Source organism: Melospiza georgiana, chromosome 5 (genome assembly GCF_028018845.1).
Source record: "Melospiza georgiana isolate bMelGeo1 chromosome 5, bMelGeo1.pri, whole genome shotgun sequence".
Lineage (NCBI taxonomy): Eukaryota > Metazoa > Chordata > Aves > Passeriformes > Passerellidae > Melospiza > Melospiza georgiana.
This window is the reverse complement of record NC_080434.1, coordinates 9,933,742-9,956,679: the sequence shown is the minus strand read 5'-3', so window position 1 is coordinate 9,956,679 and position 22,938 is coordinate 9,933,742. Positions and strand designations below refer to the sequence as shown.

The 22,938-nt window shown below is 36.0% G+C and overlaps 1 protein-coding gene across 1 annotated transcript in view; it reads right to left on the bottom strand.

Moving 5' to 3' along the window:
- Positions 1–22,938, bottom strand: part of SPOCK3 (SPARC (osteonectin), cwcv and kazal like domains proteoglycan 3) — a 160,333-nt gene that overhangs the window by 79,962 nt on the left and 57,433 nt on the right. Inside the window, exons 3-4 of the mRNA XM_058024133.1 lie at positions 18,647–18,692; positions 6,804–6,918 (exon numbers count right to left, since the gene is read on the bottom strand). Coding sequence (XP_057880116.1) covers positions 6,804–6,918; positions 18,647–18,692 — 161 coding nt within the window. The remainder of the gene's footprint in view (positions 1–6,803; positions 6,919–18,646; positions 18,693–22,938) is intronic.

The window sequence follows — 22,938 nt, the reverse complement described above, 5'->3', positions numbered from 1 at the left end:
AAAACATTGCAGCACCTAAAAGGACAGCAAAGCTACAAAGCTATACTGTTCCTTCTTCTCTGCTTCTTTTCCTTTTTTTTTCTAACCGAATGAGAAAATCTTCTATATCAGCTCTAATAGATTTGCTTTCAAAACTCTTCAGACTACTTAATCAGCTACAGATTTGCAATTACATCCTTTTTTCTTTTTTTTAATTGGAAATTTAGTGGTAACAAGTCTAAATTAGAACTCTTTCCTTTGTTGCAAAGGAGGGGAGATAGGCAAAATACCTCAGGTTCAAAAGTATGATGTCTTGGAAATCTGGGATACGTTTCCATACAATATGAACAAAAAGAATTCATACGCATGTGTACTTATTCATTCATATATATGCATGTACACATATGTATGTACACATATGCACTTTCTATGCGTGTGAATTGTTCTCACATATAGGCACAAATAAGCCTCTCATAAATTTGACTTCTTCACTTTCTGCCTGGGAGCATAATCTCAGCCATGCAGTACCCACAGGAATAGAAACAGAAGAGGTTTTGGCTTTCTTTCACAGTGTTACTCTGAGCTTCTGTCACATCATCCAGGCTAATCCACAACATGCTGGAAGGCTCAACACTCATCACTTCCAAGCTGAGATGGAACACTTTCCTCAAGGTAAAATATGAAGGTGACCAAATACAGGGAAGATCATCTGATAATCTACCTCATATAAAATGTATTCAGATTCATTTTCCATATTCTTCAGAAAACTGGAAGAGAATACAGTCCAAGGCAAGATAATGGTCTAGATGACCAGTGACTTGAACCAAATGAGCACCTCAAAATGTCATTTAAACCAAAACTCTGAAGAAAGTTGTAACAAGATTAAATGCCACCACAAAATCTATGAAGCAATCCAACTCCTCTACCTTAATAAACTCGATTAGGTGATGTAACATCTTTACCACTATCAGCTTCTGTGAGTCTGTAATAAAGTGACACTCTTTAATACACTTTAATAGTGAAACTGTCCTACCTTGAAGACTGCACCCATAGGCAGAAATATGACAGAATTTTTATTAATCCCTAAATTCAGCTCCTTCTCCACAAAGGGCTTGGGGCAGGGAAAAATTGTCACTAAATCCATCTTCATTTCACAGACCTCTGAAGAGTCACTAATTCCTAGAGAGTGAACTCTGTATCATTAGGCTTTCCATACTGCCCACCTCCACCCAGCCGTGCCCCTTACAGATGTCCAGTCTGCTCACCTCTCTGGAATCTGCCTTGTGGAGCTCTAAGAGAAAAAGAGCTGCTATAATTTTTTATTTCTTACTTTTAACTTAGAGAAATGCTTTCTTATTGTGACTCTCAATTCATGACTGGTCAACTCATTACTTTCCAGGTGATCAACATCTGTAACTGAAATGTTTTTACCATGAAAAGGTCACCAGTCCTTCCTTAACCTTTAATAAAATGCGGTAAGGTGGTTTTTTTAGAATTGCAAGTACCACCAGAATCTGTGGCTCAGTTAATATTTACTGGAAACCAGTTACAATTGCTTCCTACTCTGAAACCTAAGAATAAATGATTAGTGAAGGTAAGAAAAATAAGGAGTTCGGTATCACTACACAAGTGAGTGCTGTCAGGTCCTTAAACATTGTTATGTCATGTTACCATGCTATGGCAGAGACAAATGCAATCCATTTCTGCCATAGCAGGGGGAGCCGTGGGGTCAAGCTGCACAATTCACATAAACTCACAGGAGCATAGCAGGACCTTCACAGTGGGGGCAGGGGGCATCATGTCTTGTGGGGAATTCATAAAAGAGACAGATCTCCATCTGCCTAGAAAAACTGCACACACCTTCAATGCACTAAATAATTTAATGCCTCCAAGCATTGATTGATTAAATGCATCAAATCAATTTTACACAGCACTTTTCTTCTACTTATGGAAGAAGAAAAAGAGACTGGTTTTTAATCAGAGTCCACTAGGATCAATGAGTAAGTACAATATTAGTCACTAGGTTCTAATACATCAAAGACACTGGGATTTACTTGAAACATGATTTTTGGCCCAGAACTGTTTTGCAATTTCCTAATTTTCAGAACTTTTAGACTAATCATTTTAAGAGAGTCTTCACTGGTTTCCAGCTTTAAGCAGTCAAATCCTGGAATGGGCTGTACAATAACTAGGTCTCAACTAAATTCATCTCCTTTCTAAATTCTCTCCTGCAGCTGATTTGAGATAAAAGCAAAGAGAAACATTTGAAGAAGAGTCTGCACCTCCTCTTCTTTCTTTCACCTTTAAGTGTCAGGTATAAATATTTTTGACAAACATGCAGAACAAAAAGGATTCCAATAAAAGTAATTCTCCTGAAACCATAGGCACTGCCCCATGTTTACTAGTATGCTTACATTAAAAGTCTCTGCTGGGTAGCAACCCTTACCCATTTTTTCAAATTTTCCTGCTCTTCATCTGCAGATAACCTACTGGCTTAGAACTTCACCTATACACTGCTTAATTTAGTACTGCAGCCTATTATCCACAGAATGTCAGTCTTAATGAAAATTACAGTATGTGTCAGAATCATAATTGTCCTTTTCAAATGTAAAAGAAAGTTAACACACTATTCATCAGGACCTGTAAATCTAGGATAGGTCAATGCTTGACTAACTTTTCCAGTTTTCTGAGCCTGGTTAGTTACCAGCTTGCAGGGCCTTAATGAGCCCCTGCATGTCGTGGTGCCTGCACATATCCTTCCTTTCCTCACTCAAAGTGGCAACAAGAAGTACATGGAAATTTGAGAATTTATCTCCACCACCTGCTGTGCTAAATACACAAAAAGCACACATACCATTGTGGGCATTAGGAAATGTCCATTACCACCTACAGCCCTCTCCTCTGACTCATCCTTTTTATTCCTGTCCAAATGTCTTCTGGCAGAACACCCACATCACTTCTTTCCTCTTCCCCAGGCTCACTGGGGTGAACTCACAGTTGCCAGAGATTCTTAGTACCACAGATGCAAATAACTGAATCTCCTGAGAGTGAAGAGATTGGAAACTAAAATGAGTAGATGATTTCTCCCAGTGTGATGAATATCCTGCTTGTCACCATAACACTCACAGCAACACATCCCAAGATAACCAATACTGAATTTAATATTCTCCAAGCTGTATTTGTAATGGAATAAGGTATACTCTGAAGCATTTCATTATTTCATACAGACACCCTTTACAGGGTTTTTCCCCATAAAGTCCTTTTACTTAACCAAAAAATATAAACTGGAAAGCACAATGGGATGACAAAACACCATTCAACCAAAAGGAAAAGTTAATGACAAATTCCCAAATTTCAAAGAATCAATGAAAATTCTATTTTACACCATAGTTTGAATTACCTGTTTATGATGCATTGTAGTGCCGGCAGATACTCCCTTTCCACAGCAATCCACAGGGGAATAATGTGAACAACTTTTATATACATATCCTGCATATTTTCCCCTCAGTACATTGACTTTCCCAGCAGAGAGCTAAGTGTGCAGAACACAGAACACAGTTTCCAACACAGTTACAGCCAGCAGAGATGCAAATGCTGTTACCTGCTACCAACAAAAACTGTGCCCCTTTAAGCACGTCCCTCTGTTTTCAAAGTCCTGGTACTTCCAACTATTCTCATGACCAATGATCCACAACACCTATTTCATCTTTTTGTCAAACGCTATTCAGTCTTTCCAGGACAGCACATAAAGGAAGCTCTTGTGCTGTGGCCCTGCAGGAGTGTGCTGAGAGAGGACTTGCCATCTTGGCAGTCTACCAGAAAAGGAAATGAGCCATGAGAGGAGACTGAGGGGAGACCATGATCCCAGCTGCCATGGAAACTGAGGAAAGAGCAAAACCATAGGCTTGCCTGACCCACAACCCCATGAAAAGGACAGTGTGACACAGTAGCTGGTTTTGAAACCATACAAATGCAAGCACACTGCAGTAAGATCACAGCGCTGAGATCCCCAATCTAATAGAAATTTTAATACTGCTGAAAGCACAGGTAGAATCATCACTAAAGTGTGCTGCCACATTAATTGATCCTGTTGGGACCTTGTCATATCATGTCACTAGCAGCCTTGAGAGGTGGCTGGGATATCCACCCAAGCTTCACTGTGTGCTGCTGAGGGGCCCTGGGCTACAATAGTTTGGAGATTGCATTGTACAAAGAAGAACACCTAGGACAGCAGGGACTGAATAGCAATGTCTGTGCCTATGTGTTTTTTCTGCAAGTTAGTTTCTTACAAGCAACAAAAGAAATTACTAAATTGAGTCCTCAATTTGATACAATTATCAGTCTCCACTGATTAGCAACTTCTCTATGCTATTACCTAAATAAAGTAACAGAATTTATAAACAGAAATTTATGAACTAGGTAATAGGGCTGCTCGGGTATGCTACTTCCAGTAATAGAGAATTCAACTATAAATCAGAGCATTTCAACTTGATGACACTACAGAGAAATCTATTCAGCTGTAACTGTATTTCATGCCTCTTTCCCTGTGGGTAGTCCAAAGGTACCCATAAACATTTTATTTATCTTGGAAGTGTGCAGTCTCCTCTTCCCTTAAAGTCTCTTGGGGATCATCTTTGCCACTGTATCAATTCACATTCTTTAAAATACTTTTCCTGTGCAAGAGTTGTGGGAAAAATCTCTGGAACTTCTTTGGATCTATACAGCAAATATGTCCAAATTACAATCTATGGGCAAGTTCTGTATGAAAAGTTCCCAATAATTCATGAAAAAGGTCTTGACTATTTTTTCAGAAAACATCCCCAACTGCCTTTTATAAATTATTCATACTATCTGATCCTAGAAGAACACCACATGTGCACACACATAAACTAAGCAAAAAGGAAGGATTACTGGGATGAAAATTTTGTAAATGTTTATTCACAACAGATTACACACAAATGACATATTAGAAATGGATACTAGTAGATAGGTTATATTGTCAACTGTCAAGTTATGCTTTCTCATCTAATTTTTACCAAGACTCATACAGAGTCTACTAGTGCTTTGGGTACTCTGAGAAACAGATGGCCGTACTGATAACCAGTGTGCAAACTACAGATACAAGCGAAGGAATAACATGTTGGGCAAAGTAACTCAGTCATGGTAAAGAGAGCCAGCAGACATGTCTCCTTGTGTTTATGATACTCATACTTTAATCCCATCGTGTTACAAAAAGGTCAGAAACTGCATGACGGAAAACCTTTTTAGAAAAAAAAAAACACAAAGCAAATTATTTTTCCTTGTATGCGGTAATCTGGGGGAATAGGGAGATCTAAACTTGGGAAAATCCTGCCCTGGCTCAGAATAGGTAGGTAAAAAATTGCCTCATCTACCTTACAAGACTAGATTTACAGTGCTTTTTACAATCAAGTTTCTGCCATTCCAAAGTTTCCCATTATTGACTGCATTATATTCAAGCAAGCTTTGTCTTTTAAAATATTACCTTTCTAAAAGAGTACTAAGAACTGTGGGAGGAATAATACAGGGATGAAGGCTGATGTCAAAAAGTTTCTAAATTCAAGAGTAGACATCTTCATCTAATCTAAAAGGGTTTTCAGTCATCACCTACTGCAAGTATACTTAACTAGAAAATGTCATTATTTGCATTGTTTGCCATGACATGTAGTATCTCTTAGAAATTTAGAATTATTGTATTGTTTGGTCACAGTTAACACTCATACATTTCCAGCACTTCAGAGGACGCTGAAAGCAGACTACCTACCTTTGTCTGATAATAATTCTTGCAGCATAGATATCACTTTATCAAACTGTCTAGCTCTACACTGAGATTGTTTAATATAAACAGTGTAACCCCACAAATACTGTTCTTTTGTTAATTAAGTACAGCTGCAGATCGAGAACAATTTAAACTGTTCCTTTCACTGTGTACTATCCTGCTTGCTTGAAAAGCTCCAGATGGATGCATTTAACATAACGAGACACTCAGAAGAACGTTCCTTGTATCATTCATAAAACTGTACTCGAAATGATCCTCTTCCAACACAAAGGAAGTCTTATTTTCCTCAGCTCTTTACAGCCCCTACTGAGCAAAGCACTTTAACAGACACTTATTTAAATCAATTTATTGAAATTTAGCCATTCTACTGTGTCCTGTTTCCCCTAACGAAGTGTGAAAAAAAGAACAATGTCAAGTCGAAAATGCAATTTGACTCCATCTCCTTAGCACACAACTAAGCGTATGGCTCAGGTCCTACATATTCATATTTCTGCCTCAGATAAAGCCACAAAAACATATGAATTTGTTATATATTTTCTCCTCACATTTAACCAGTCCTGCATGCAAAGAAAATCAGAATGCACAGAAGAAGAGAAAAAGAACAGAGGAAAAAACTCCCACTAATCTCAAACAACTAACACTGCATCAGGCTCTTATCTACACTTCAGCAGGCAGTTTTGAGTTCTCTAGCTTCATATAAAAAGTGATGATGTCAAAGTAATGTACAGCAGTAGGATACTACCACAATAATTTTATTCATTTAGTCCTGGCACAGTGGGCATTTCCCTAAATGCATTTGTACTAGCAGCTGGCAATACTTAAATATGTATACTTTTTTAAATATTCTAGTGCAGAAGAATCAAGTAGTAAACATTATAATCAAATTATGTATACATAATGACTTCTAAAATCCACTTCTACTCTGCTCACATGTTGTTAAGTAATTAAACTAATTAAAATGGATTTATGGTTTACAAGTCATGAACACTACAGAAATGCCTATAGGATTAACTTTTGAAGTATTTACCTGTGTGTAAGCCTTCGGTGACTAATGCAAACTGCAGTTTGTTGATCCTGTGCAACACAGACCTTATGGCGACTACATTTCATCTTCACACATGGATCTTTAGCCGGATCTAAAGCTGAAAATAGTTTTAGAAAGTTGTTAACAGTTATCTAGAATATGAAATTAAGGCGAGAAACACTACACAAAACCCACCCAGTATGTGGAGGGGGTTGGCCTGCTGCTTGTACAGTGCTGGACTGAAAGCAACCAGGAAAAAATACACAGCTGTTGTGTAGCTAAGTACCTGCTATACTCTTTTAACAATTGCCACTCTCTGACTGCAATCTCCAAATAATGCTATTGCCGCCTTGAAAACAGTTTCCCTTAAGTGCTTACTATGACACAACTGGGTTCTTCCTACTCAACATTAAGTGGTGAAAAATGACACCGAATTTACTAAGAAATTATTACTCAGATTTAGTAAACTAAAATACACAGGTGAGTGATTTGTATGACATCTTTAAACATAAATTTTACCTCCTTCTAGGGTTTCTATTTCTGCTTTGTGGTTTGTTTTTTGCTTTGCCTTTTTTTTAGCCGGTCCTTTAGTCATAATCCATACTTATTTTTAATTACAATTCCAACTACAAACAGTGATTTCTGGCTATAACACTGGAAGAGCCAAATAATGTTGTTTGTTGCTTACCACCAAATTTACATCTTTCTGGAGCAGCCATGCCTACATGGCTATAATATTGAAAACCATCTTCCAATTTAAGCACTCTCAAAGAGACAATCCCCTTCTCCAATCTTCATGGTGTCCTTTCAAGTAATCTAAATATTCCAAAACTGGTTTTTTCACCCCTATTGGTATCCTTTTTGTAATCAAGTAAGCTATGAACAATCAGAATTCAGTTTTCCTGTGTTCCTCTCCACATTCATCTTCATATTACTGTGCAGTATACAGTTGTGTTTCAGAAACGCTATTTCCCCACTTCTTGCATCTGCTTATAAAATAGCACAGCATCACAAAATATTCTGAGTTGGAAGGGACCCACAAGAACCATCAAGTCCAACTCTTGGCCCTGCACAGGGCATTCCCAACAACCACACCATGTGCCTGACAGCATACATTTGCCTATATATTTTCTGAAAGAAAATTTGTTTCTTCTGTTCTTCACAATCAAAAGTAATCTTTTAACCATATCTCTGTGTGACCTGACAGAGGATATTAACCTAAACCTCCTAACCATGCATGTACCCAAAGAACAAGACCAAGCTGATTATTAGTTGTAGTTTTGATGCATGACGTTGTAGTGCTAAGTGTGATTAAATACGGTCTGAGCAGTGACTTTTTCAGGGGTTTCTTTAATAATACATTCAGCTGTGCAAAAACAAATAGATCGTATTATCATCAAAGCAGTAAAGTGATGGAATAATTCAAGGCAGACAGAAAAGAAGTATTTTGTTAACTGCAGCAAAAGACATATGAAAAGAGGTATTCTTCTTCCACACATTTTTATTTCTATGGCAACTAGCCATATAACCAGCACACATAATCCAGAATAAATCTGATTACAACAATTCTATACAAATGGGAAGGAACTGCAGCCAAAAAAAATGACTGAACTAGGAATAGAGAGTTGGAGTCAAAATTAAAGACAGCATATCTTTCTCCAATTTACTTTAGAATTTAGATTCGATTTAACATCTTTTTTCTGCTTGAAGTCAGGCAGAATGTAATGCCAGTCACTAGTAATCATTTAAGGTACTGGACCAAGTACCTCTTCCCAGAATGTTCCCTGATGGAGACACTAAGGTAGTAACACTTTGTAATATTGCCTATCTTCAGATAACTCTTCTGTAAAATAGAATAGGCTAATGAAATAAAAAAAAAAACCATGAGTAACAGAAATCCAAAATCATATAGGGACGCTTTAATACCAAGTAGGAAACAGGTTCCAGAAAAAGGATCAACAGAGGAGATCTTGTAACCATTCCCACTGAAATGGTTACTTCATTTCTACAGTTCTTGGGAATATGAAGGTATTTTTGGACAATTCCATCAAATTCAGCTAGCCATAAAATATGGTTTTGGCAATATGTTACATTTTGGCAAAACATTATAGGCAGAACCCAACTTAACAAACAAGAGATGGTAATTTCCCACTTTGTCTTTATGACAACATGAGGATGAGTATCAAATGGAAACAAGGACTTTCAGTATTTACTGATATATGTAATATCATCTTTTGCTATTTGCTGACTCAGTGGCTATCACGCCCTGCATGTAACCCTTGATGACCTCAGGTGAGGTACAGACTCACTAAGCAGGGTGAGCAAGCCAGCAGAGCCACCGGTGCGATGGTCACAGGACCACTGTTATATTCAAAAGCCTGTTCAGCACTCACAGCCTTGCCCCTGACACAAACTCACATTATCACTCCATGACCCGATGAACTTGTTCTCTGTCAGCAGTGAGCTCCCTGCAGAAGTGTTTTCTCCTCGCCTTACGTGTGACATACAGCCTCCCTTTTCCTAGTACTTTTTCATGCAACTTTCTTAGTTACTGAACTAAGTTTTACTGATGCAGAAGTCAAAGAAGAATGTATATTCTTGGAAACTTTTTCTTTTTTTAAACAGTAATGGAGAGATCAGATAAAAAAGCACAAATTTTTATAATGTGAAAAACTGAACTAACTGAAGGGTAAATACCTGCCTGGACTAACAACAAGCCAGAGGATAAAATAAGAAAGAACATAGAAAGAAATTTTTCTAGAAATCATGAAAACCACTATAAGTCTTCCTCTTTTTTCTCTTTGAATGCCAGATGCTCTAGTCAATCCTACACTATAAAGTACATAGCATCCAAATTAGATTGCGTTACTAATTTTGCCAGCTTTGAAAGGACTAAAAAAAATTAGATATTTACAAAAGCATGGAAATAGCTTTTGTAATATATAAATACCTTTCTCTTGAGCCTGTTTTATTTGATACTTGGAACTGACAAATGAATAATTTTCATGATAAATAAAGGCTAAACCACAAGAAAAACAGTTTTCAAAACCAGGGTCTGAAGTTCTTCATGCCGGGGAATAACTGCACTCCCCTTACAATGCAAGGGCACATCTGACTATGTGTCTGTCTGGATTCTACAAGGAATCATCCTAAATATCTCAAACTACTATGGAAATGCATAAAGTTATTTCAGGAAAAGTATCATTGATTTCCACTAAGCATGTAACTCACATCAAGAAATACATGGCACTAAGTCTTTACTTCTTCAGTCCATCTTCTAGCTATCCCTAACAAAAAATTCCTGGCACCCCCCACCTCATTCAGACTATGCAGACTTGCACAGAAAACACTGTGTGTTTTCTTCCATTCCTGCCAAAATAAGCAGCTTTGAAAAAGTACAATATTCACACCAAAATCATCACAAGCATCAAAATCCCCCAGTGGGATGTAATCCTCACAGCTATTGTCTTCAACACGATCAGGTATCAATCCACGTTTTTACCCAATCAATATTTACTAAAATATCATCCTATTTATGAAAATTAGAGGCTTCCCCTCCTATCCCCATAACTGAAGTGAAAACATCAGTTGTACAGCACAATTACACTGCTATTGAAAACAGGTAAAGGTTTGCACTATGAAGAGGAGACTCTAGACATAAGAAATATGTTTATGCAAGTCTTGTCAGAAATCATCTCTTGAATACTGTATCAGCTGACTTCCCACAATGTCACATACAATCAGCTTCTAAAGATGCAGGTCTGATATGAGCTTGAACAACTTGATAACGTTCAGCCTTACACAGCTTCTAATATTCAGAAAAGTGTACTTGCTATGGGTCACTTGTCTGTATGCCTACTTTACATTTGTCTGTGTATCTGGCTACAATACCATGAAATGTCACGTTACCTAAATTTCAACAAGCAGAAAAATATCACTGTCACAAAAAGCATATCAAAAGTATAAAATTGTTTTTTATCATCTACTATATCTCTAAGAACTTGCATTGTAAATGACAAGTAAGTCACTCTGCTGTTAGGAACTTCTGCTGACTTTTATAGATTAGTACAGATTTGTTCCTCTCACATGATAAGAATGCAATTAATATCTGAAAACTTAATTGAATTATTACTAATAGATCTATTTTCTTATAATTCAAATTTGGCAAAGCAATTAAGAAAAGCTTCCCATCATCCCTTCTGTAAGCTAGTTTACAGCTAGCACTCCCCAAAACTGACATTACTCAGAACATCCTTTTTATAGGGAATATAATAGGAAATAAAGACTAGCAAGCCATAACATAAGAATATTTTTAATGGTAGCACTTCGGCAGAAACCAGAGTAAATGGTTTCTGCCAATGACTATTAGAATGCACAGTCTTTTAAGAGCATTCTAACATGTTCCATACTTTCCACTCCCAAGTAAAATGAAAGGTGAAAAAAGGTTAAGGACAAAGTCTTAAACTTAATAGACTTGAAGTCTTCAAATGTTCTGATTCATTTCTGATGGGCAAAATAGAAGCAACTACGTATTTTGTTTCCAAATTTACCAAAACTTCAGCTATGTTTTGTGCACCCCACTACTTTAAAAGGCAAGTCTTGACTTCTTTACAAAGTTTTCATATTTGACAATGCAGGGAGGAAAAATTAAGTAAATTCTAAAAAAGAATTAAATTATCTAAAAGTTTTAAATAAAATATTAATAATCAGGTCAAATGCCTAGTTATAACCCAAGGCAGACAGAGCCATAGAAGGGAAGGGCTCATATTGCCTCCTTTGATAAATCACACAATTCCTGAAGGTACCTGAACACCATGAATATCTTCACTTCTCCATTTTGAAAGATGACAATTTCTCACCTGCTACAGAATGATTTCTCACTGACAAGTGTTGTGGGTCTAGATAATTGCAGAATCCCAGCACCACAATTTCCAGTAACAGTAAAGAGGAGAGCAAGGCAGAGCACATAAATGCTCAGTTGATACTGCCAGCTAACACAGCCCAGATAAATGCTTAAATTAAAATTAATAGTGGTAATGGTTATCTTTTCCCTAAATTATACAGTGATCAGCATTCAAAATTTGCATGCGCACACATAGACCCTCCTCAGTCATATGTGGTTTGAATCCACACTGCTGTGGATTCTTAACAAGAAAAGCCCATCTTACTATGCAATATATCTACTGAGAAACAACACCTTTTAACTTCAACATGAAAATTAATCACTGTGCAGCTAGAAATCTGAAATTTATTTAAAAAAATGAGAGAACAAACAAGAAATAGCCTAGCTCAGTAACTTGATAAGAACGTTCTGAAAAAGAAGAATCTCAAATTTGTTTCTTTTCCCAGAGACTGTATTTGCCATGTAAAATTCACTGCATGGTATAAAAAGCATAATGGCTAACTACAGCTGGATGTTCACAGGAGCGATCTTCCTGAACACTAGTTCCATCTGGACATATGAATGTACAACATCAGTAAGAAGGCTAGAGTGGCTACAACTTCAGTAAGAGGGCTAGAGCGGAAGTTTTTTCTGTAGGTGGCCAAAGAAGTAATTAAAAGTTTAGATTCAAATCCCTGAACATCATTGGTTGTGTAGTCTGGTTTCTAGCTTGTGAGCAAGCTCTTCAAAAATTATGGTGGCTGTGTGTATGGAGGTGGCTTCTACACAAGAAATTCTCCTCTCAAGAGTGCTCAGAACTCTCCATACTGATGACTCAAGGACAATTGTGTAAAGTGTCTATCAGGCTTCTATAAAAAAAAAAAAAAATCAGCCATGTTCCTAACGTTCTATATTAGTAAGCTCTGGGATATGAGCACTGAGTTTCTAGCTGCCCTGCAATGGTTGTAGTTATGCTACACAAACGTTCTCATAAACAAAGAAACGCCTAGTACCAATTTAAGACCATCTGACACTGGTTATAACCATCTGACACAAAGTACTGTGTGTTTCTATTTTGCTCACTGCTGCAAATAAAGTTTTTCTAAAACTAACATAAAAATGCCATTACACTGATTCATAACATGGTATTTTAGATACTGATAATATAAGTTTAAAAAAGTGCTAAAAAAGTAAAATTGAATCTGCCAGTCTCTGTTCTTCCACTGGAACAAACCCACTAAAGCTTGATCTCTTTTTCAAAATTTCAAACACTTCACACATTTTCTCTCCATTCCCTTTAAAACAATCATCTTCACTGAGTCACACTTTTTAAGCTACTTGTGCAGCGACTAAATTATAAGAAATTCTCCCCATCACAAATATCTATGATCTCTGCCTCAAAAACATTCTCCTTCTTTTGTGTTTTGTCTTTTGGGTACTACTTTAAGGTTACAAGAGAATTTGTTACACATAGCTCAAAAAGAGATGGAAATGAGAAATTCCACATAGAGTCAAATGCCCCCCTTATCATTATCTGTGACAATTCAGAAATGATCCTGTTTGTTTAAACTGCCGAAAAACATAGCTATTTTGGGCTCAGACTGGTGTAAGTGACAACAAAATTAGGACAATTATGCTGAGCTTCTTCTATATATAATAAGAAACTCTCAAATATTCTGCAAAGATATCCAAACCCATTAAGACAAGGAGAAATGCAAGAACACACTTCCCTTGCATACTTTTTAAGTTTTCAACAGCTTTATTAAAGCACTTTTTTATTTTTATATCAAAATGTTCACTTTCTTGATTTGGCAGAAAATAAAGAACACCTTAAGACTACTTGAACATTCACAATAGTGATATTTCACCAGCAAACAGTTAAGCATTATATTATCCTTTCCTAAACACACTAAATCATAATTTAGCGACATGCTGAGTGTGTTAGAACTGGCTTCTGCGTTCTTCAAATAGGGCAACAATGGCAAAGAAACATCTGCAGACCTGTAAGAGCAGAAATGCATCCTCCTGAAAGTTCCCCCACCTACTGTCTCACTTGCCAAGACGATTACTCTTGCACAACAAGATGCTATAAAATACAGCGCTGGTGAAGCCACACCTCGAATCCTGTGTTTAGTTTTGGAGTCCTCCATACACTGAGGTGCTGGAGCACGTCCAGAGAAGGGCAACAGAGCTGGGCAAGGGTCTGGATCACAGATCTGATGAGGAACAGCTGAAGGAGCTGGGTTGTTTAGCCTGGAGAAAAGGAAGCTCATGGGAGACCCTATCACCCTTTCCAACTCCCTGAAAGGAGACTCCCTTGAGGTGGAAGTTGGTCTTTTCTCACAGCTAATGAATGATAGACAAAGAGGCAAAGGCCTCAAGTTGCACCAGGGTAGTTTTAGACTGGATAGTAGGAAAAAGATTTTTCCCTGAAAAGGTGGCCAAGCACTGGAAGAGGCTGCCGAGGGAAGCAGTGGAGCCACTGTTCCCGGGGGTTGTTAAAAGATGTGTAGATGCAGCACAGCAACATGGTTTGGTGGTGGGCTTGGAAGGGCTGGGTTAAAGGTTGGACTCAATGATCTCAGAGGGCTTTTCCAACCTTAACGATTCTATTTTTGGCACTTGGAGAACTCTACTTTCTTGTATTTCATTATGCATTCTTAAGTTACATAGGGAATTTTAATCAATTTCATTTTACTGTAATAAACTTCAGTGTTTAAATTTTTTAAACCAACTAAACAGAATCCAGTAGACTTTTCATATGAAGTATCTAATATATCAGAAATATAAATACATCTGCATTTTGAAGAAGCCTGGAATAACAAAAATGACCAGGAAATGGTAAAATTGAATGGTAACCTCCACATAAAATAAATTCTGTAAAAAGTACATCTTAACATTCTTTATATTTGTAATATTAAAGATTAGCAAGTTTTTAAATACAAGAAGTTAAATAGGTCAAAAAGGCAACTTCTAATATTTCAGGTTTCATTCTTCTATTCAAGTAAAACTATGTACAACTCATTTTTCTTCTTTACAGTCTTTGCCTACCGTTTGGTTCTTTTAAAGAGCTTTGCTAAACTATTTCTTTTTCCCTCACCATTAAATTGTAATGTTATTTCCAATTTCATGTTCTTAATACCTACCTCTGTCAGCTGCTTTACATGCCTTCATATTGAAATTCTGTGGCAAATATAAGCAAATTAGGCCTTTAAGAGAGCCTGTAAAGAAGAAGCAGTTCCAGTACACACCAAAATATTTTCAGGTACACAGTGCTCATGGACTTGACCGTTATCTGGGACATGCCAGCAGAGTAGAGAGAAGCTGGATTTCTAAAGTGAAAGATTTGCAGGACTAAATTTTAGCAGGTCTGGAAGCCCAAAGAAACAGTCCCACACACCCTTTTCTCAGCACGCTGCCAGCTCAAGAAGTTCTGGTGCTGTAGCTCTGGACAGTCACTGTCACCCTGCAAGCACATTCCCACTTTTCTGATATAACGATCTGTGGGTCTGAACACACACTTGAATCCAGGATTTGGCCATGTTAAAAACAAACAAACAGAAAAACTTCTTACTTTATCTAATAATAATCCTCGATATGGTGACTCTAAACCTAACATCAGGGCGTAAAGCAAAGATGTCAGGACAGCAGGAAATAAGGGCTCAGACTACTACTGAAGGCAACCAAAATCTCTTCTTATGGGCTCAGCGTAGCCTCAATAAAAATCCTTTCTAAAGAATCTTTTAAAAATAGCTAAAAAATTTTGCATCCATTGATGACTCCACAGAAATAAATTCTGAAACAATTTGCAAGCTGTAACCAGAGAAGCAGATGTGCATTTTCCAGAGAACCTGAGCTAGGAGCCAAGTCTGTGAATTGTACAGGACAAGGCACTTTTGTGATGTTACCACAATAGATAAATTGATAAAAGAGAAATAATAAAAGACTCATCTAAACACAGCATCAGATAATTAAGAAAAAGCACCATGAACTGTTCCTCAGACATCTACAAGAGATCTTTCCTGGCAAGGGCTAGCTGATAGCATCATAAAGCAGTGGGAATCTGTTTAACATAGGATTTAGTGTACTTCATTAGTGAGAAGAATTCCCAAACATGCCTAAACACCTGAAACAGGGAACTGTTCACCAGATTAAATACAGCTTAGTCTTACTAGTAAATAAGCATGAAATATTTTAAAAAGCTTTTCAGTTCTGCCCTTTTTGAAATTGAGTGTCCTCCCACAAAGACACCATTATTTCTTTAACTGAGACAACATCCTAAAGTACTGTACATTTTAATTGCAAAGCACTGCAACTTATCTTGAAAGTGATGGATATATATTTCTAGTTTAAAAACATCAATAGTTCTATTACAAAAACTAGATATTGAGAGCACATATCAAATGCAGCAAAGTTAATTCTACACAACTGTTTTCAGTCTTCAACTAATGGATCTTCATTAATTTCCCTTATGACTTCCCAGGGCTTGCAAATGAGTGAATAAAATTATTTTATTGAATATGACTCTAAATTATTTCAGTTCACAGTACAAAAATGTATTTGCAAATTATATCATTTGCATATATTTGGATATCCTTAGTTACCCAAATTATTACAGAACTAGGTAGATGAAATACATAGAGCTAAAAGGCAAAAATTCAACTAGTATAAGTAAAATAGTTTCAAAATATAGTTTTGTTGTACAACAGTATCTACAAAATTCCTCCTGTAAACAGGCATCTAATATAACCTGATACTACAAAAGCCAAAAATAATTCAATTGAATGGTCTACACGAAATTTCATAAATACATCTATGAACCAACCATACCTTCAGGGTCTTCAACCTCCACAGAAAATGTCATGTTGCATTTTTTCAATTACATGAATATACTCCACTTTTTCTCCAAGGTATTTCTATTGAGCAGAGGAAAACATCCTTTCCACTTCACCAAATTACACCAGTGTCTTTGTGTATGCAATTTCATTCAATAGTTACATCCTCCAAGCTCTGCTAACATCTGTAGTCTAAAAATAAAATGTACCAGAAGTATTCCGTATATTTTCATCTGATGTAAAAGTGCTGCATGAAGAAAATGTGTCAGAAAATATTGTATTTGAATAAAACATTGATAAAGCTACTAAAAGTAGTCAACTTTAGTCCTAAACACAAAACATTCTACTTGCTTTCTAAAACCCCTGAAACAATTAAACCTGCCTTTTAGCAGTAACTAAATATGCTACGAGAACACTCAGATTTATTCCAACAGTAATACGTGCCCCACAATTGTTTATGAACAAGTTACATTATGGTATTTATAGAAATACAAAAACATTTAGAGGCAAACATATAAAATATACAGTGAGAACATTTAAATATGTTTTTTCTAGCTTAAAAAGATAGAAGCAAAAAATAGTTCAATGGGAATAAATCCTCTTCTTCAAACAAATGCCAGATATTGCTTTAAGAAATGTTGGTGGATTGCAATACAAATCACAGCTGCAAATCAAAGTTTTCTATCTTTAAAAATAGATTTTGTGGCCCAGGAATAAATAACACTACACATTTTCATTGTAAGGGCTACCCTCCTGGTATGCTTGGATATATATTTCCATATATAAACTCTTATTAATACAAATAGAATTACACAGATCTCTCGACATGAGCAATTTTGACATACTTAACACATCAACATTAGAAGACCTTTCAAAATGTGCTGAAGTAAGGAAGAATGAATTAAAACACTATTCACCGAATCATGAAATAGTTAAGGTTGGAAGGGATCTTAAGTATCATCTAGTTCCAATGCCCCTGTTCACTGCTGGCAGTGAACCTTCCACTGGACCACGCTACCCAGAGCCCATCCAGCCTAGACCTGAACACCTCCAGGCATGGGAAGTTCACAGTGTCTCCGGGCAACTTCTTCCAGTGCCTCATCCCATCTTATGGTAAGGAATTTCTTCCTAATATCCAATTTAAACCTAGTTTCCTCCTGCTTAAGGCTATTACCTCTTTTCCTATCACATGTCCTTGTAAAATGTCCCTTCTCACCAGCTTTCAAGCAGAGCCCTTTAGGGACTGCATAGGGTTATATGCAAGACATGCATTGTTCCTTCAACCACAAATTTTTCTAATATCACAACAAAGTAATATCCCTCACAAGTCAGTTTCCACTGTGGAGGAAGCTCTTGAAACTGAATAAACACTATCTTCACAACATATTTTTATCTTGGTCTCTTGTCTGCAAGTCCTGTCACCATTTCTTCATTGCATTTATCCCGCTGGCACTACCAGACAAGACAAAGCCCCGGAAGCACTTCTCAGAGCAATTAAAAAAAGTACCAATATCCTCAGCAGTTCTAAAATGGCAGCAATACACTTTGAAACAGCATACATGAGGGAGATTATACTGACAGTAAATATTAAGTTCCAATGCCTGGGGAGGGAATGTGTAATGGGAATGTTTGCTGCATTTGCTCATAGTATTCTCTGCCTAAAACTGCTGTATTGCAGCATTCCCAATGCTCCAGCTGCATTTAGCCTCAAGATAGATCACTTGAACATGACAGACTCCCAAAATTGTTTTTCTAGATCATCTTTTATCTGTTGGATATAAAGAGACATTCAAAATCTTAAATTTTTGTCTTGACTCCAAAAGACAAGCATTAGACTGCATACCTGTCTAATAAAACAAATTCTTCCAAACCTCGTGTTTTTCCAAGGGAAACTTTAAGCTACTTTGGAGGTTTCTAATGCTCCCATCTCTCTCTAATCAATAAATGTTTGAAAAAATCACAGACATAAAATGATGATTAGGCTGAATTTCTGGTGGTATTTAAATCAATTATTTGAAGACAGAGAAAATTACAGAAATTAACAGAATTCTGTTAGTATTCTAGAACAGGAGCACAAATATAATTACTTAAATTTTATCCCACACTAGTACCTAGGAGCAGAATCTTACCTTGATCAAATGGTTTACCCGGACTCCATGTACGAAAATAATCATCCTGGAGGGGGAGAAACAACCTAAATTTAGTAAAATATAAGGAATCCATGAAAAGCTCACAGTATCATAAAAGACAGAAGAAGCATACCAACCTCTACTTCCTGGAAAAGGCAAGCAGCAAAATAAAAAAGGAGAAAAAAAGATTACAGTTATCATAATGGGACAAATTACTTATACAGAATAAAACAGTGTAATTCAGAGGCCATTTGCATCACTCATAGTCAAAATGCAATTCAAATATGTTAATAGCCTTTAAAACAGAAAATGTCTTACTCACAGTACTCACACAGGTAATGTTTCTAGCACTGTTTTTAAAATGTTACAGTAGTTTTCCTGTACTTTAACTTCAAAGGTATTGAAAAACTTAACTACATTTTCAATGCATGGTTTTTCAAAAGTAAAGCTTCAAAGTCATCATCAATAAAATTTTAAACAATTTGTGAATTTTGGAAAAATAATTTTCCATGTAGTTTTAACTGCATCAGAAAGATCTTTCATTTAGTCAGTCTAATTAGCTCTGTTTTCTATAAATCATCTTTATAAACATAAAATATCTTCCTTGTTATGTCATCAACTGTATTAGGCTTCAATTCCAAGAAGCAAAAACATAATTAAACTAATTGCTTTCAAGATTATGAGAAATTTTATAACAAATTACAAATTCACAGCCAAGACAATAGATTTACCTGCACATCTCAGATAACAGGTGTCATATAAAAATGGCTGGAATTGTTTATTATTATGTCTTAATCCAACTAACTAGTCTCTAGAATAAAATATTTAATAGACTGTACCAAACATTTTAAAGTCTGCATATATTAAACTTAACAAAACGCAGTGGGTGTACTGTCAAATCCAGCAGTTCCATCCCACTTGCTAAAAGATCACTGTAAAAAACCATCAATTTATACAAACTTTAAATACTGAGGAAATGTAAATCTCATACAGTTGTCAAAGCCACACAGTCAGAATTTAGAAATTATCAAGCATCAAATACGTCTTTGCAAGTACAGAACACCCATTGGGTTTTGACCCCAAAAGAAAAAAAAAAGTGGTTGCAGCCTAAACTGTATTTGACGGATTATGTTTTATTAGTAAAAATGTTTTTATGAAAATTTGTGCTTTGAAAGACAAAGAACTGAGCAGAATCCAGAAGTGCAAAATAGAACTGCATTTCTATACCAATACTTAATCATTCCTTTACTCTGGTGCTGCACAGATTAAAAATCCACGAATCAGTATATGTGATTTGTCTTTTTAATTCCTATAATTTTGAATTAATAAAATACACACAGGCATATCATTATTTTCCAACACATAAGAAGTAAACAGAAATTACAATTATGATGGCATTTTTGAAATATTCCTCCTAATATTCACCATGATGTTATTCCTACAGTGGTGCTCTGAACAGGTCTGAACCAGCTGTCAGGCAATTCTGTTCCAGGAGTTACACCACAGTGGCAAAACTTAAGATTCTTGAAAAAACATCAAAGTGGTAGATTATCTTTCTATGTCTACTAAATTAACAATATTCATTCACAATGAGCCCATGCAGAAAATTGAGTATTATTATTAAAATAGGGAAAAATTAAGAGTATCAAGAACATTCAGCTATTAGAACAAAAGAGAAGTCATCCTGAATGTGACAAATATCGCCTCTAAGGCAAAGCATCCTGCATTTTGCTTAAGGAAGAATGTACAAGTGGGGCTTGTATAAATTATATGTTCTCAAGTTGGCCTGAAACCATCCAGAAGATAAATCAATTCTTGTTCATCTCTACTGCAGACAACTTCACAGACACCAAAGATAATATCCCTCAGGCATTGCCAAAAGTCTTGCTGACTGACTTCTGTCTACAAAGCAGCTCCCTACCTTTCTTGTTACCTTTCTGTGAATCTTTTCCAAGTCTGCTCTCTTGGCAACTGGAATTGTGCAGAGCATTCAAGACAAAGTAGCATTACGGATCTATACACAACACAACACTATTTTGTTCTGTATTCTTCTCCCCAGTATGCCTACCCCTCTGTTGTAGGTTGTGTCCACGTTTTTGTTCTTTTTAATATGATTTGAATGGTTTGCATGGCATTTTCTACTATAAATCCAAAATATAAATATCTATAAACCATATGTACCTATACTGATTTCCCGACAGAATTAATTTTTCCAATCAGGTGCTACTTAAATAAAATCCACTATTGGATATGTTAAACAAAACCCCTATGTGCCTCTACAAAAAATTAAAATTGATAATCAATTGTCAGATCAGGTAAAGAAAATGCTTCAATAAATTATAGCTTCACAATTTTACAAATATTCCTGAAGCTATTTAACCTTCTGCATAAGAGCCTGGCTTCCTCTTACATTCTGACCTTTTCTGATCTTAATTTAGTAAGTTTGATTCTAATATAGTTCAATAACCTCTGCAGAATGTAATCAAGATCATTATATAATGTACTAAGCCTCATTTTCACAATTTCAATATAAAAACATAATGAAGGAATACACATTTTACAGTGAAGTCTGAGTAGCATCTCTAGATAAAGCAGCAATCTATAACTGCAAAAGTCAGGATCTCAGGACAGGTCCTAAGTCTCCTGAATTTCTTCAGGGGTTGGTTTGCTTGCTGTTGCCCTGAGCATGTTAAAGGACAAGTTGTGCAAGTAAGCAGAATAAAGTCACAGATTTGTAACAGTAACCATACCACTTTCTCAACATCTTCCAGCTAACACTATTCATGCATTTTAAACAGAAAATTCATCCTCACTGCTCTACTTGAAACTATGTGAAATGTCAGGATTTCTTTCAAGTGTCTCTTTGAAAGACACAAAGCACTTCTAATAGCCATGGATGATGGATTTCAATGAGTTTAATATCCATGCCTTAAAATTATGCATATTTAAGCATTACACTCATTCAGGGTCATAGTGATGAAGTGTTTCTAAGAACTTAAGCTCATACTACAGTTACATATGCAATTTGAGACTAATAACTTTTCTTTCTCTGAAAAGCTCTTACTATGAAAAAAAAAAAATTGTCGTCTGAAAATCTGACAACCCTATAAAAAGAACCAAAACAGCAGCTTAATGAGAAAAGATATTAAAAAATAGGAAAATATATATTCTGTATTGAACATTTTTACTGCTTCTTTTTGGACTTCAATATTCTTCTATATGTATTCTCTTATTGTTAAAAATGAGTTATTACGTAAGTTTTAAAAAAATACACATTATGGTAAGAGAGAAAAAAGCTCAATAGAAAAAAATCAAACAACAAAAAACCTAGCCCATACATGGCAATGTAGTGATGCAGCAGAAGTTTTCATCTTTCAATAGACACAGAACCTAGGAGCCTATTGCTTATCTTTCTTCTGTAGCACATTTGTTACATTATTTAATCCTCTGCAACATTTTCTGTAAACGCTGCCACCACTTGAACAGAAATCTATATTCTACAGAACACAGTTTTACATGGCTGATGAGTGACTCAGAGAACAGCAGGTGTCCATAGGTGAGGAAGGAAGTTTGCTCACAAAATATTTTCAGACCAAGGTTGACCTGAAAAATTGGACAAAGAAAACTCAGCTCTTGTTTTGTATTCAACATTTTAGCTCTAGTATGGCCTACACAGTAAAAGCTAATATATTAAAATAAAAGCTGATTTGTAACAGAGAATCCACTAAAATTAAAGCAGTTTTCTGAACTTATAATTACCTTTATATTTTATTAAAATACAGTTTCACTGGTGCAGCACAGGGGTATTGTTATTTATGTGACTTACAAACTACCAATTTTAGAAGTCTGAGCAATGTCAGGCTTCATTTATAATAACTTTTCAAGAAACAATACTTCTAACAGTTGCCAAAGCAGGAAATACATTATTTCCTGAACACTGTTCAACAGAAAACTTAATTCTGCCCATACAAAATTCCATTTATATGACTTACTGTAATGTAAAAAGTACATTTTACTGCTGGCCTCCCTATTCCTACAAAGGGGTTGGTTTGTTTTTAACAAGACTTGCATACTTCACTATAGAGGGACATAGAATTGCATTTGACAATTTTAGAAGCAAAAGTTTTTCTGGCTGCCCATGCTCCCTAAAAACTTAAAATCTACAGTATTAGATTCAGATTATTTTTTCCTCACTGCTGTTAGCTGTTCTCCTATTGAGTATTTCAGTCTTTTTAATTTCAAGGAGTTCTCAATGGGCTTTCCATTCCAATTCTTCTATCTGCATCTCAAGT